The 15,961-nt window shown below is 38.2% G+C and overlaps 1 protein-coding gene across 1 annotated transcript in view; it reads right to left on the bottom strand.

The window, feature by feature from the left end:
* Positions 1-4,653: 4,653 nt before the first annotated feature.
* Positions 4,654-15,961, bottom strand: part of LOC145981457 (calcitonin gene-related peptide type 1 receptor-like) — a 54,104-nt gene continuing 42,796 nt past the window's right edge. The window contains exons 7-8 of the mRNA XM_083114688.1: positions 15,530-15,818; positions 4,654-4,976 (exon numbers count right to left, since the gene is read on the bottom strand). Coding sequence (XP_082970814.1) covers positions 4,833-4,976; positions 15,530-15,818 — 433 coding nt within the window. The 3' untranslated portion in view covers positions 4,654-4,832. The remainder of the gene's footprint in view (positions 4,977-15,529; positions 15,819-15,961) is intronic.

Raw genomic sequence — 15,961 nt, 5'->3', positions numbered from 1 at the left:
CATATTTTAATAGCGTAGGGTGACTAATCATATAAGTTCGTGTGTGTGTATGTGCCATCGTAGCGTAAGCTTGAAACATTCTATAGACCAGGGCAAAACTTTGCCATGAGAAAAGAAAACTATAATAGTAACATTTGCTGTATTATTTAGTAATTACAAAATTACATTAACGTGAATACGGAAAAGTTGTTTTGCATGCCCATTCAAATATGTTGGCTCATATCATTAAATGTTCTCTAGAGAATCCTTCGAAATTAAGGGGACAGCCACATACACAATCACTTCACCATCTTTCCACTAAAAAAACCTTCCATGATTCACTTATAAATGCCAGTATTATCTCTCCCCAATTAAATCCATGTGATGATACAGAAAGTTATTTTATTTTGGTGTTTCAAAAATATTAGCCTGGGAAGAACTAGTAAACTTGTCGGAAATGTTAAACAGTTTTTTTGGAGTGTCTATTCAAAACCATGGACATAGCAAAGAAAACAATATTCAGAGCCTAAAGCTGTATGTATGTGCCATTTTTCATGGGATGTGGGTTTACCACATTGAAATTTTGTCCAGAATCACATTGAAAGACACCATTAATAAAGCCTAGAACTTTTGGAACAAACCTATTGTACACTCGGTGCTTTTCCAACATTACCTTTCTCCGCTCTTAATTGTTAAAATTCCAAACAGACAATTTTTTTTACTTGTTATGCCAAGCTGTATTTGCAACATTCTACGAGAATTACTTTGTTTAGCATGTATTAAAAATATTTTTATGTATGAAGGATGAATGAAAAGTAATGCCTAATTTTATATAGCACAGTGTTCTTTGCGAGTGTTCTTTCATCAATTTCATATCACCACTCATCCTCATTGTTGCAATTAGCCGAAGTGGCAAAAAAGTAATACTCCCTCTGTCCCATAATTATTGTCCGGTATGCCAAAATGGTAACTTTTTATTTAGGTTCTTTTGGATACTTGATTGGCCAATTTGTACTGATCCTTGAGTAATAACGTTGTATGACACATTCCCGTGTTTCATTTTCTTCTTCTGTATACACCAATGCCATGGTTTGCATATCGGACAATTATTATGGGACAACAAACAAAATTGTACCGGACAATAATTATGGGACAGAGGGAGTACTAAATATCAAAAATCTAAATCATGTTCATGATAGTAGCACACAATTTTCAATATTTGAGAACATCAGTTCTTATGATATGTGCTGGCAACATTCTTAAAACAACACATAAAAAGCAGGATGCAAGATACTAAACATTTGTCAGCTTTCGATTCCATCAGGAACAGCCCTGACGACGTAACCGAGTCATGAAAACCTACATCAACGACTGGTGCTTCGTTGTGCTGACCACATGTCACACCATAACTGGTTAGATGATCTCCCACCTAAGGTAAGTAAGTATGATCAGGTGGAAGTGAGGCCGGCAATCGGTAGATAGGCTGAGACCCTCAGTGGGCTGTTGCACCATGGGTTATTACTAGGGAACGGAACTTTAGGTAAATAAATGTTTTTTTCTGTGATAAGATAGAGGCCCTCGTTTTTGCCAAAATTCTGATCATAGCCTTATATGTCAACACAGCAAATTTTGTTTTACATAAAAACACATATTTTCCAGTTTTCCGTATGTAAATACATATTTTGTGAATTTTCATTTTAAATATATAAAATCGCTCATTGTCTTCAGCTACCTTGAAATCCTCGAAGGAAAAATGTTTATTCTCCGCACCTCATTCATATCGAGAGTGTTAGGTTTGTTTTGTCTTTGAGCACGCTCGCTGGCAGACTTCTGGCACCTCGCCTACGATCCTACTGGGGGAAAATATTACCCCCACTGGATCTAACCCTCAAGTGCTAATGTCTAAATGTACAGAAATTTTTGGGAAAAATCAAGGTTTTCAAACTTTGTGCCAAATTGCACGTGTTTTGGAAGGTGAAGTAGAGGAAGCTTTGGAAAACTTCAGTGTTAGTGGCATTTCGTGCTTCAAATATGCAAGAATTGTTTCTTCTGACGTAGAGCGATCTTTCTCACAATATAAGATGCTTTTTAGAGATAATCGTCACAGATTTACAATGGAGAATTTGGAAAAAGCTATGGTGATTCACTGCAACTCTTCCAAGAAATAGCTCACTAAGAGGTAAGCATTTAGAAACTGATTTCAGGTGTTTAAAATGCATGTAATATTTTGTTTTTGTTACATATTTTCCTGTTTTTATCACATTTTTCAACATTTATGACACATAAGAAAAATATTTCTAAGTTTTTTAGCGCATAGAGTTCCGTTCTCTAGTTATTAGTATTATTATATTGTGAGCTTAAGTGTGATAGCAGTTTCCCTTTTTAAAGATCTGTCGATTATTTTGTAAGGGTTCCTCAATCTTTCAAGTGTAGTTGCCATAAGACATCTGCTTCATTTCTCACTGCACAAATTTGCCTTTTTCTATTCACACTAGTATTTTATTGGCCCAACGATGCTCACCACTCCTAACCAGTGCCATCACCACAAACTGAACACTACTTGAAGTAATGTCTCCAATAATGAGACATTCAATTGCAGCAAAGGGACTAGTAACACTTTTCACTTCCAAACAAACCCACAAAAATACATGTAATCTTTCCTACTGGAATAACAGAATAAATAGGGGGGTGGTGGCACAGGTGGGGGAGGGGGGTCCCTTAAAATACGTAATAGAAAATTCAACATCAGTAGATTTTTCTAAAATATGTGTAAAGGAAATTTATGACTTGGTACCATGCTGCAACATGTCCAATGAGGAGGGAGGAGGGAGCAATCAGAATTTCCTTAGTAATTCCTATACTTTAGCTGGTTCCAAGTCACTTTTGGCACTACGTGCTCCATATTTAATACGTTAGATGAAGAAAAGGAAGAATTTGCGAAGGCAAATCAAGTAAAGTGTTCAATAAACCTAACAAAAGTGACTTTCAGTAATACGATAGTAGTAGAGCCGTCCTAATTAAATACTTTATGGGTATTATGACATGATCGGGGGGGGGGGGGCTCATAGGCATTTGGACCCCCTGAAGATATCACTTGTGTGTGTCACTCAGATTTGGCTGTTTTATCAATAGTGTGCATTATATTGTCTCAGTCTCTCGGTCATTCATGAACAGCAAATACTTGTTGCTTATTCTTTGTCACTTTGGTGTGAAACCCATGTCATTTATTACTTGTCATTTGTAGCTTGATACTAAGGTCCAAAAGATCGCTTTAACTATATGGTCATTCTATTCAAGAACTATTTGCTACACTCCCATTTCGTGTCTTCTCGTACACTAAAATGGGAGAAGAAATGCCAAGATATAAGTTAGTGAAACAATTTTACCATCTATTGATGAATTCATGATGAAGGTTGTGCGAATTACTCAAGTTTAATATATATATAATATTAACTTACGTTTTGCGAGTATCGAGGTAATTCCAGCGACGTTTCGGGAAGCAACTGCTCCCTTCCTCAGGCTAATCATGTTTAGGTTATGTGTAAATCATAACCATGTCGAACTCTCCATAGGTTCAGGATATAGGATTGGTAAAAGGTGTATGGTTAAAAAACAATAAAAATCTAAAACCCATTACAGGTGCACGTCAAACTACCATGCCATTTTCCCAATTAGAAACTGCTCCTTGGAATGTTAAAACTTTAAAACTGTGTATAGCCATGGTCCGCGTGTGCTGCAATACAAAAGTTATTGGTCAAAACGTGTTTGTTCCTGAGCAATTGTCGACCAGTGTATTGATGAGTTCGCAAAATTTGATATTACTTTTCATTCATTCTTCACATTTGCTATGGATGAATCAAATTTTTAATTAGCTTATAATAGGTGCGCAAGTGAGGGGTGACTGTTGTTTTTTGGTTATTTTTCTACCTGTTTAGGGTAATGATCGTGGCGAGGATTAAAGAATGAGATGAAACTAAGCTGGCGTTTGGTAACTTTGGCCAACAATGAGATTTTGCTTGCATTGTATGAAATTATTGTTATACAAACTGAATATGTAAATGTTATCTGAAATTTTAGAAATCAAGTATGGAAGTAAATCTTTGGTACTTCTGAGAAAAAAAACGAAGTCCTGGAGATAATATGATTTGAAAAGGTAGAGTTATTTCCTGTAATGAGTCCACTAACTGTCAGTAGGGTTATTACAACTCATATATGTCCATTACTGTACACAATTTATCTTTATGTTGCATGTGTTGCCAATTTGAGGTGTTTCACACTTATTTCAGCACAAAATGTATGTGCCATCATAAATGCAGTCTTTTTACTTGCAGATAGAAATTGGCATATGAATATTACACCTAGTTAATATATCCACATTAACAAAAAAATAGTACTTTTCTCTCTCCCAAACTTCATAGAGCATCCTTTTTCACTCGGGAGCACTTTTGTGTCACCTGTGTATCCTTTATGTTGACTCTAGAGCACAAAAATATACTTAATGAGGAACACATTCACATGTATCTCACATGAAAATAGTTACAATGCTTTTTCTCCAACACATACAAAAAACACTTTACGTACTATTACCCTGTTTTGTAGACAACATACATTTATCTTATTCACAGCATTAGTCAATTTGATTCACTTGGGAAAGTATTAGTTGCTGTATGTGGATTTGTGCATTGGAGAATGTAAATGATTGATATAAATAATAATAATAAAAAAATAATTCAGCCCATGCATCACTGATGCATGATGATGTTGAACGGATGAGTGAAAAATTATAGTTCTGTTGCCTTGTACTTTTTTAGTCTGCGGGATGAATAATTTATCTTCTGCTTCCGTTTGCAGCATCATACACACACGTCTCTCGTGTGTGTATTGTATTGCGTGTTGCTTGTGAATTCTGTCGGTGGGAATATCTTGTGGAACAAAGATCTCACTGCAGAATGCACATCGCCGTTGGCAAAGCAGAACAAGCAGGAGACGCAAACACCCTACCAAGAAAAATTCTATTATGGTTCTTAGTTCATGCAAGCTGTAAAAATTAATCACATCCAGTCTTTACCATTACCTTTGTTCACAAGTTAACTTGTTGTACCACCTTTCACTGAGATGCTCCATTCTCTTTCTGTTCTATAGGGTGTCCCAGTTTAAAGTAGCCCGACTGAAAGACATTTGTCTTTGAGGCAAATGATGGCTATATTGGACCATTAAATTGGAATAATCCATTGTAGCGTGAACCGTGTTAGGTACTCAAGATCATGAGTACACACACTTCATTTCTTTTTATGATTCTTGGCATGTAACTGTTGAACGAAGCCAGGCTACTTTTAACTGGGACACCCTGTACTATTCCTCTCATGCTATTGGGCCATTCCATAACAAAGTGCCACCTGAACCTCTGTTTCTAAAATTAAGTGCAATGCTGTAACTTCATTCTATCTTGTGAGCCAACAAATTTATTTTGGATTGAAATTCAAGCATTATACATAATTTAGTTAATAGTAGAAGGTATTTTTACATATTGTTCGTTTATTTTAACTTTTCGATTTGTTTTGTATTTCCCTGTTAAATGTTACATTTCCCCTTCAACTACATTAGAATATTCAAAGGTCAATTACAATTACTTGCTCTCTTTGTCTTAAATAATTTAATTTTCATGATTTGAAAATTCACAGAAATTAAAATAAAGTTCTTATTAAGTAAGAGGAAGTGTTTTATCTGTCCCACACATGATATAAAAATGCTCACTAACAGTTATAAATGTGGGAAAGTATTCTAAGGGTAGTTATGCTTAATGAACAATGTTTGTTTTCATAATTCATTGCACAGAAACTAAGAAAAATGTTTGTTGCTCAACTGTTAGTAGAATCATTACTTTAGGGAGATTTCACACCGAAGAGACATGCGACATGAGAATTTCACACCGAAGAGACACGCGGCAAGCAACACTTGTTTCTTTGCTCAGTTTGCATGATGATACCTATATGATTGCATTCATGAGTTTATTAGTCACCTGAAAAAAACTTAACAAGAGACATTGTTTACGTAAATCACATTGTAAAATTTGTGCAAGTTATTGAAACTCGAGAGAGGCATGTTATCCATGATAAAACGGAGAAATCATATGCACTGACCTCAAACTGTATACGCTAGACTTTCCGGCCTGAATAAAGCGAAGACCTAAACACTAGAGAAATGGTTCTCAACTTTCATGAAGCCATTTTTTTTTTAAAGTCAATGCCCTTAGCCCAAGAATTTTCCTCGTAAATACCTTTCCAGTGTTTAAGAATTTATACATGAATTAACATGTACCCATGAAATTAAATATTGATAAATAAATTCTGGCAAAATCATAAAGACTAATAGTTTGATTACGTGTAGGATTGTTGACGAATATAAAAATATGGAAGATGAAGCATTAACGTTATCTTGTAATTAAGTGATCCCACGTTAGATACCTGATGGAGACACATAGTGGCACAGATTCCACTTTAAACTGTAGGTCCAATCCTGATTAGTCTATTTGTGCATAAAATGGACTCGAAAACTCGCAAATCAAATATGAAATTAGGATTATGTTATAGATTTTTCACTTCTTACGGCGGGCACTCTATAAGCTGGCAAGGGAAGTGGGGAGTGGGGAATATTCCACAGACCAACCAGACAATGGAGGTGGTGCCGAGAGGTAGGACATGGTGGAATTAAGTACTATGAGAACCTCTGCTGTGTTTCTTATTGTGCTGGATTAGTCGCTTCCCTGCTCCCCACTTCCCTTGCCAGCTTGTAGAGTGCCTGCCGTAAAAACTGAAAGGCTTACGCTATGTCCAACATGGATACGGGCAGCGTGGTGCGTGCGGTGTGATGCGAGCGCCGCACCGCAGATATGTGCGTGAACGCCGGGAGTGTCCAACGTTACTGGGTGCGATTGTGATGAGCAGTTGCGACGAACATGGCTTCCAGTTCGGTGCTTTTGGCCGTTGTTGATGCAAGGTACAGATTTTTAATGATCGATGTGGGTGCATATGGCAAAGAAAGTGATGCTGGTGTATATTCTAACTCAGCACTTTATCAAAATGTCGAAAATGGTTTCTTACCAAAAGATTTGCAGCTGTCCAACTTCCATCAAAAAGACCCATTTGTGTTTGTAGGAGACGAAGCATTTCCATTACGAACATATCTTATGAGACCATATTCTAAAAGAAGAGTTCAAATAATGCAGCCGCGTCATATTTCAATTATCGTTTATCGCGTGCTCGAATGACAGTGGAGTGTGCTTTCGGCATAAGTTCTGCGAAATTTAGGATCCTATTGAAACCAATTGAAAGTAGTGTACAGCATGCTGTTCATATTGTTAAAGCAATTCGCATTCTGCATAATGTTATAATTGACATAGAAAAAGATTCTCTTGTAAACGTCTTGGACGAAAATGTGATGGACAGGAACTACAGCTCTCGAAGGCAAACAACCGCGCTTCGAGAGCAGCAGAAAATGTATGAACCGTATTCTGTGATTCCTTTTCAGTGAATACAATTTGATGTTTTTGTTCATCCACTCACGACTTTCAAATACTTAAAACGTGAAAACTGTTACGGAATCCCACTCCTTATCAACAATTAAACGATCTTTGTAACGAGGGTTTGTTTTATCCCACAACACATTTCTTCTTTGCACTTCTGCAATAAGCCCTTCCATCTTTCTCGGCGACTCGCCACCAGACGGCAAATGCGATACAAAACAAACCTGTTTGAAAATCAAACGTTGCGTGCGTTGCGAGCGGACGAATCGCACGCGTAACGTGTCCACGTAGGACGGGCTCATTGCTGACTACAGGTTTGATCGGATACGACTGCCGCGTTGCTCGCATCGCACCGCACGCACCGCGCTGCCCGTATCCACGTTGGACATAGCGTTATAGTTGTCAATCACTTTCAGCAGAACCTTTCCCAGCTCAGCATAGTTGATACACAGCCCCCTACCCGATCGGTAGTGGCCCGGCAGTTGAGAAACATTGCACTGGAGTACTTTACTGATCTATTTCAGACTAACGTGCCATCATGTGTTGGCTTTTTCAAATAAAAGCATTCACATCCTAAATGGCCAAAACATGGCCTCTCTACATGATGTTGAAGGCAAATTACAGCTGATAACTGCACCAAAAAATCGATAAAGCGAAAAGAATGTTGTGTTTAAATCTTAAAACATTATACATATCAATACTTTATTATAGCAACAAATTACAGCTATAAACATGTTGTAAGGTCTCCGGTTGGGCTCTCTTCTAGAGATTAAATATAGCTCCTTGGAGTGAAGCATTCACTGTGCATACGTGAACAACAAACTGAGGCAACACAATACATGGTATTTTGAAAATGGACAAGTCTGAGAGACATGCAAGCATCACGTGCAGGAACATTGCACTGGTTCGAGAGGTTGCATTGATTACTGAGGGTTCACTTCCAAGCGACATTTGTAACTTGCAGCATCTCGCATTTCACGTGTCTCTTCGGTGTAAAATTTCCCTTATAATATGTGCATCCCATGAATATGGAATGGCCATACTATCAATGCCTATCTCTACAGGTATTCATCTGGTTCACTCCTCTCTTGCTGCCAATCACTTTATCTCTAATTGTCTCCATTCATTTAGTCATTCACTTTACCCCCCTTCCCCAATAATACTCTGTCATTTCTAGAATTCCTCTACACCTTTCCTTCTTCTTCTACATTCTGTGTATTTTGTCACACTTTCTGTCTTTCTGTACTTATCTCTCATTTCTTCTTCTTATTGTAGCACTCTTTTTCGTAATCTATTCTCTTTTCCTTGTTTTTCTCTTTCCCTCTGTCTCATTGGCTCAGTTCATCCTATTCTTTGAGACATCTTTCCCCCCTCCTCGGATTTACCATAGCGGTCACTTTTTGCAATATTTGCAATTTCATTCTGACGACTTTTCTATTTCTCCCTATTTTTTTAAAAAAAATATTTTATGTATTCATCTTAATTCCATGTTCTATTGTTCCTTGGTTCATGTTTTTCGCCACCAGTTAGCAGCACTTTACATAGGAAAAATGATTCAGTTCAGACATTCACTACCAGATACTCGAATTTGTAATTGGAAATTTGACAGTTCAGAATTTTAGCACGATGAGGCAATACTTTTGATTGGTTGGTATAGTTCATGCTTTTTTTCAAGCAGAAAAACTAGTTTATGCTTTCACCAATGTGTGGCAAATATTTCGATTGAAAATTCCTATTTCAGACATTTTCTTTCAGGTGACAGCCCTTTCATACGAAATTAGTTTTCTCCACTAGGAGAAATTTGATGGACAGTTGAGTTCCGACTTGCTGAAAACAATATTCATTCAAACTTCCACCAGCAAGTGGTAAAATTCTGAATGAAGCCAATTTATCTCAGGTTTAATCTCTGCAATCTTGTAGTCATCATCATCGTAATCAATCATCCTTTGCCGTTTCCTGCCTCTGGCTGGGTCTGCATAGAAGTCAAGCCTCTCCATTTTTTCCTGGTCTTCACCACTCCTCTCTCTCCGTGGTTTTCCAATCTTGTCCCAGACATCTTGGTCTCTCCCTTGTCCTTATTCCCACTCCTTGTGCATTGTAAGCTCTTACTGGTAGTCTTTCTGCATCCACCCTCTTTATGTGTTCGATCCAGCTCATCTGTGCCTGATCTATCCTGTCCTGAAGCTTCACCACACCCACTGTCTGTCGGATCTCCTCATTCCTTATTCTATCCCTTCTAGTCTTCCCCAATGTACTCCTTAAAAATTTCATCTCCACTGCCTGCATCTGTCTCTCTCTGTGTCATTGTCCAAGTCTCTGCTCTGTATGTAATTATTGGCACATAGTATGTGTTATTATATATTAGCTTCTTGCATTTCATAGGTACATCACTGTTCCATATTAATCTTCGAACACTTTGATATAGTCCACCACCCATTTGCCTTCATCTCTTCCTCTCATATCTTCTTCCCACCTCTTCGTTAATTGCATCCATTGTAATTATGAAGAGCAGTGGGGAAAGAGCACTTCCCTGTTTTAGTCCATTACTTATACTGAACCACTCTGGTCTCCCCACTGGTGTCTTCACACAGCTCTGGTTGGCCTTGTATGTGCTCTGCACTCTACAAACTCTCTCTTCCTCGACCCCTTTCTCTCTTAAGAGTCTTCCAAATCTTTGTTCCGTCCATGCTATCATATGCCTTTTCTATATCTAGGAATGCCATAATCAAATGATTTCCATACTCGTAGCGCATTTCCTGCATTTATGGTGAATATCAGATCTACTGTTGATCTGCCTCTTTTAAATCCATACTGTTCCTCTCTCATGTTCAGCTCTGTTACTTCCCTTATTCTTTTCTCTAAAATTTTCTCATACACCTTTGCTGAGTGGCACATTAGTGTTATTCCTCTGTAGTTTTTACATTCCTTTCTGTCACCCTTTTTGAATATGGGAACTATTCGTCCCTTTGTCCAATCCCTTGGTACCTCTCTCTTTTTCCACATTGTTTTCAACACTCTGTATAGCCACTGCATACCAATCACTCCCGCTCCTAGTATCATTTCCACTGGCACTTCATCTACTCCAGGTGCTCTACCTCTCTTCATTCTCTTCAGTGCTTCCTCCACTTATTTCCACACGAGATTATTTTTTCGTTCCTGTTTTATTTTTCCTTCACTTCTTCATGTTCATTTCCTTTTTTCATGTTCAGCAATTTCTCGAAACGATTTCTCCACATTCTTCTTATTTCTTCATCCTCTTCTACAATGTTTCCCCTTTCATCCCTTAGCTTACAGCTGTCTCCTCTTTCTGACCAATCTATACAATACTTTCTTGTTCCCATCTACATCTTCTTCTAGCACTTTGGCTCATTCTTCCATCCACTTTCATCTTTCTTCCTTTACTACTGTTCTTGCCTCTTTCTTCTTTTCCACATACTCTGTTCGTGCATTTTGTGATTTACATTTAAACCATTTTCTAAATGCATCATTTTTGTTTTTCGCTGCCTCTCTTGTTCTTACATTTCACAATGGTGTTTCTTTCTTTTCTTGCTTGTCCTTCCACATACCTTTTCGGCTGCCTCTACTAATTCTGTTTTATATCTTATCCATTCTGTTTCTGCTCCTTTGGGTTCATCTCTTGACACTTTTCTTCGCAATATTTCTTTATTTTTATTATTTTTTTTGTCATGTTATCCTTCAATTTCCACACTCTTATCCTTCTCTCTTGTTCCTTCCTTCTATCTTTTATTTTCCATCTCCTCACATCTCCTACTAGTAGCCTGTGGTCACTGTCTAAGTTCTCACTGGGTATTACATTAATGTTGTTGATTTTCTCCTTTACTTCCTTGTTTAACAATATATAATCTATTACAGACTTTTTAGGCCAGTCAACAAGGGATGATTTTGGGGTCCAATAAGGAAAAAAATTACGGAAAGCTTGAACAAACTTTATTATCTTCCTAAAAGGGTTCTTAACAACATATTAATTTTGCACGCCTGTACCACCCCAGATTTGGCCGAAATCTTTGAAAAATGGCGCCCAAAATCAGTTTTTTGCAAATATCTCGCTTGGAAAGCACTTTACAGCAAGAGAGGTTATGATGAAAAATAATCTACATAAAATTATCTATGAAAAAGGTCCTGTGCATTTTTGTTCTAAGAAGCACTGTTAGGGTGCTAGAGGAGCGAGTAATTTTACTTACTTTTCTCCACTCTGTTTTGCAAGAGCGAAAGACAAGGAAACTTTCTTACAAGTTAACTTGAGGGCTTATTTCTTATTATAATACCTATTCTAAATGCATGAGCCGTGGTAGCTCAGTCCTGTTGACCTGCATGACGGAGTGGTTTCACAGCAGGCTGCAATGCCAGGGATCCAGGGTTCGAATCCCGGCTAGGACATGGATGCTTGTGTATGTCCGTAATGAGAAAAACCTAGAATATTAGTAAAAAGTGATATGTGTGAAAGTTGAGAAAATGGTGAATGACGGGGAATACTACCACATAGGAATATTCCTTGAGAAAAAAAGAGTCGTTAGGGCATCTAACCACCACGTGAGAGACCTGGGTTCGATCCCCAGCGGGGAAGAACTGAGATTTTTTCCACCTGTTCAAGCGGCTCCAGCACCCACACAGCGTCGTATAAAGTGGGTACCTAGAGGAAACTGGGAGTAAAGACAGCATGGTGCTGATCACATCACCCCCACCTTCTGTCGTGCTCAAGAAAGTGCAGGGCCCTAACTCCACCCCCCCCCCCAACTCCAATCCTCTGCATGAGATGGAACAGAATTGCATGGTGGGAGAAAAACTACTGTAGTGCTTCGCGGCGCCCACTCGCTTTATCCCCTTCTCTACTATAATGCATGCGGCCTTGCTCCAGATATTCCCCGGACAAAGTATAGAACAGTGTCAGGTTTTGAACAGGTAAATCTTTGCAATGTTCACAGATCACTGAACACTTTAGCCCAATTTTCTACAGCTACAAGGCCCCTTGTGGAACCTTGAAGGCGTTCATAGAATATAATGCGAAGAAACTCTGGTGGTGCAGCTTCCTTGTCTGTTGATACCATCTGTGAAACTTTCAGAGAGTGGTTCAAAGAGGATCATAAAGAGAAGCCTTTTTGGTTTTCCACATCCCTACCTCATCAGCTAAAACGGGTATGGGACAGTTTGTACTCTGAATAGGTCTTGTGATTTTTTAGTAAAATATTATTTTAAATAAAATCTCTGGATCAACTGGATACAATGCATCTCTGATTTTCACTTCAGAAGTGACTGATCCAGTGATTTTCTCTCTTATTTCATTCAAACTTGACATTTGCCAAATACTCAACATTGAAGACATTCTAACATCATGAGCAGCCGAAGGATTGGTTTTCTTGTTTTCTGTTAATCCTCTAATTATTGACTTTATACCATCAAAACCAAGGAATGGTGGGTGAGAGAGAATCACTGACAAAAGAACTGGAAGTCTTTGCTAATTCCTTGATATAACAGACTTTCGTGCATCGACATGCAGCTCATCTATTTTATTTGTGAACTAGTAGGCATGCCAAAAATCCACTTGGTTAGCATTGAGTCGGTCACTTCTCTGCGTCCCCCACAACTCTTCATGGGGCACATCACGGCTCAGTCGTCATATCTGACCAGATCAAAGACCAAAACTTTTGTGATCGTGTTATTGTGGTTTGAATTATTGTTTTAAGTCTACTTTATGCACGAATAGGCTAATCGAGACTGGACCTACAGGTCAAAATGGACTCCAAACCACCAAATGTGCCTCCACCGGGTATTGAACCTGGGACTCCTTGATTAGATTGGCGTTTTATTGTTAAATAGCTCTTTTGGACAAAGTCAACACGTTCCTTTGGAGATACCTTGACTTTCCAACCAAACATATTATCTCCCGCACACACTAAACTGGTATGGTGCAAAGCACAAGGAAGCACTATACCTTTTTTTTACCTTTTTACACAAAAAACTATTTCCTATATAGTACTGCATGCAATGATAAAAGCAATTGAACCATAAATGACATTCTTAAGAAAAGAACAAATGTAATAAGTCCAGTTTTACAGAAGAGATATGCTGCAAAACATCATGTAACAGGTGCTTCCTTGAGTTCCGCGCTTTCAAAACGGGGCGGGAAAATAACCTAAACTTTCTCGCTCATCTAGCACCCAAACCAAAGCATCCTAGAAGAAAAATGCACAGAACATTTTTTGTAGGGAATTTTATGTAGATTATTTTTCATCATAACCTCTTTTGCTGTAAAGTGCTTTCCAAGCAAGATATTTGCAAAAAACTTATTTTGGGCGCCATTTTTCAAAGATGGCGGCCAAATCCGGGGTGGTACAGGGATGCAAAATTAATATGTTGTTAAGAACCCTTTAAGAAAAATAATAAAATTTGTTCCAGCTTTCCATAATTTTTTTCCTTATTGGACCTTCTTATTGACTGGCCTATTTGTTCATTATTCCAACTGTATCTTGTGATTTTATGGCTGTCATATTTCTTCTTAAACCAGTTATTACCTACTAACAGTCCGTTTCTCTTACAAAAGTCCAGTAGCCTCCTTCCCTCCTCATTCCTCTGTCCCCATCCATCTGCTCCCAAGTATTTCCGTATACCCTTTCCTTTCTCTTCCCACTTGTGCATTTAAATAACCCTTCACAATTTGCCATTCCTTCCCTACATGTTCTTCCAAGTCTTCTTCAAATTCTTATTTCTCCTCCCTTGTACATCCTGTTTGTGGGGCAGTCTTGTAGTGAAAATCTTTAACTTTTTTCTTCACTCAACATCCTTGCAGACTGGCAGAGAAATCAAACGTCCAGCCACCTGCTGGTAAAAGTCTGAATTATGGAATTTTTTAACTTGGTGTTATTATTCAGTGATTATCCACACGACCTCAATATACCTCACACCCTAAAAGTTTCCACAAATGCCCAATGATCATTTGGGCTCCATAAATTTACCCTTACACTCCCCCAGGTGAAAAATTCTGGATAGACTCCTGCTATCTGGTGCTGAAATATTTTTTTTTTTTTTATTGAAAATGGAGGAATGTGGTTGACGTCTGAACCATGTTTTATCAAAACTGCTGGAATTTATTAACAAAATCCTTAACTACGTTAATATATTTTTGTGTGCTGCCACCTGGAGATATGAGTTCCAATTAAGCCATTATTGTCTAATATCCTGACATTTAGTGGACGACTTGATATGCAATTGAACACACACTATGTCAATTGTTCCAATTGAGTGATTTGTTGTTTTAAGTTCACTTTATGCACATATAAGCTAATCTGGACTGGACTTACAGTTTAAAGTGGGATCCAAATGGGGCCCCTTCTTTACAAGGCAACGATGTTACCACTATGCCATCAGGGAGGCCCAATTGTTCTAATCCAAATTGAAAGTTGCGATATCTTGTGGACTTATTTGTTTTGAATGCTGCCATCTGGTGATGAAAGAATGAAGTGGGACAAATTTTTGATCGAAATTGAAGTGATCTAGCTGTCATCTGGTGGAGGGAGGTATGAACTAATTTTTATGGAACTATTAGCAAAAGACTGAAGCAGGGCTTAAAATGGGATTTTTCATGAAACAAGGATCTTTTACATTCGTGAACATACTGTTGTCTGTTTATGTCTCTGATTACAACAGTGACAAGACAGAACAAGAAGGTAGGAATGCCGCTCTGTTCCATTTCGACTACTGAACTGAAGTACATAAATTTCTCCAAACAAATGTGCAGAAAAAGCATGAACCATATATTTTTGTGAGAGCCACCATCTAGTGGTGAAAATCTTAAGTAAACAACTGTGCTGCCATCTAGTAGTAGTAGCATATGCAAATGGAGCATCTACTGTAGCACCACTTCCATCATGGCTATTTTGAAGCTAGAAATTAACCTTATTTGGATATCAACTAGCAGTTTACATCCATGTTTGTCTATAATTATGCCATTTGGTGCTACCAATAATTTTAAATAGGAAATATCATTATCCATACTATTTCCTAAGAACCTACCTGTAAAGAAGAGACAAAAGCAGAAAAGAACTGGTAGATAGCTTCTCCTGGAGAATTGACGTCCGGCCGGAATGGAATGAGAATGTAATGAATGCCGAAGAGTGGAATAAGGATCAGTGTTGCCCTGACAGCCTTTTTCATCCCTACGGGTGCAGGGTTGGCAGAATTTGAATGGAGCTTTGTGAGGAGGACAACCACCACGTTCACAAGGAACACGAGACTTGCCAACATTGACAGGCAGACAGGAGCTGACAGGATCCATGTGTAGTGGCTTTCCTTGATCCAGCACCTGTAAAAGACACATCAGTACATTACACGCATACAATAACGAATCTACAAATTTTGGTCGTCCCTCAAAACATTAGCACAGTCCTTCCTGTATTTATCTACCTGTATGAGCATGTGTGCTCAACAGAAAATATACGTACATGT

The sequence above is a fragment of the Lepisma saccharinum genome, chromosome 29, assembly GCF_977018435.1.
Source record: "Lepisma saccharinum chromosome 29, izLepSacc3.1, whole genome shotgun sequence".
NCBI lineage: Eukaryota > Metazoa > Arthropoda > Insecta > Zygentoma > Lepismatidae > Lepisma > Lepisma saccharinum.
The sequence above is the reverse complement of the archived record's forward strand: the minus strand, read 5'-3'. Positions and strand labels throughout refer to the sequence as shown.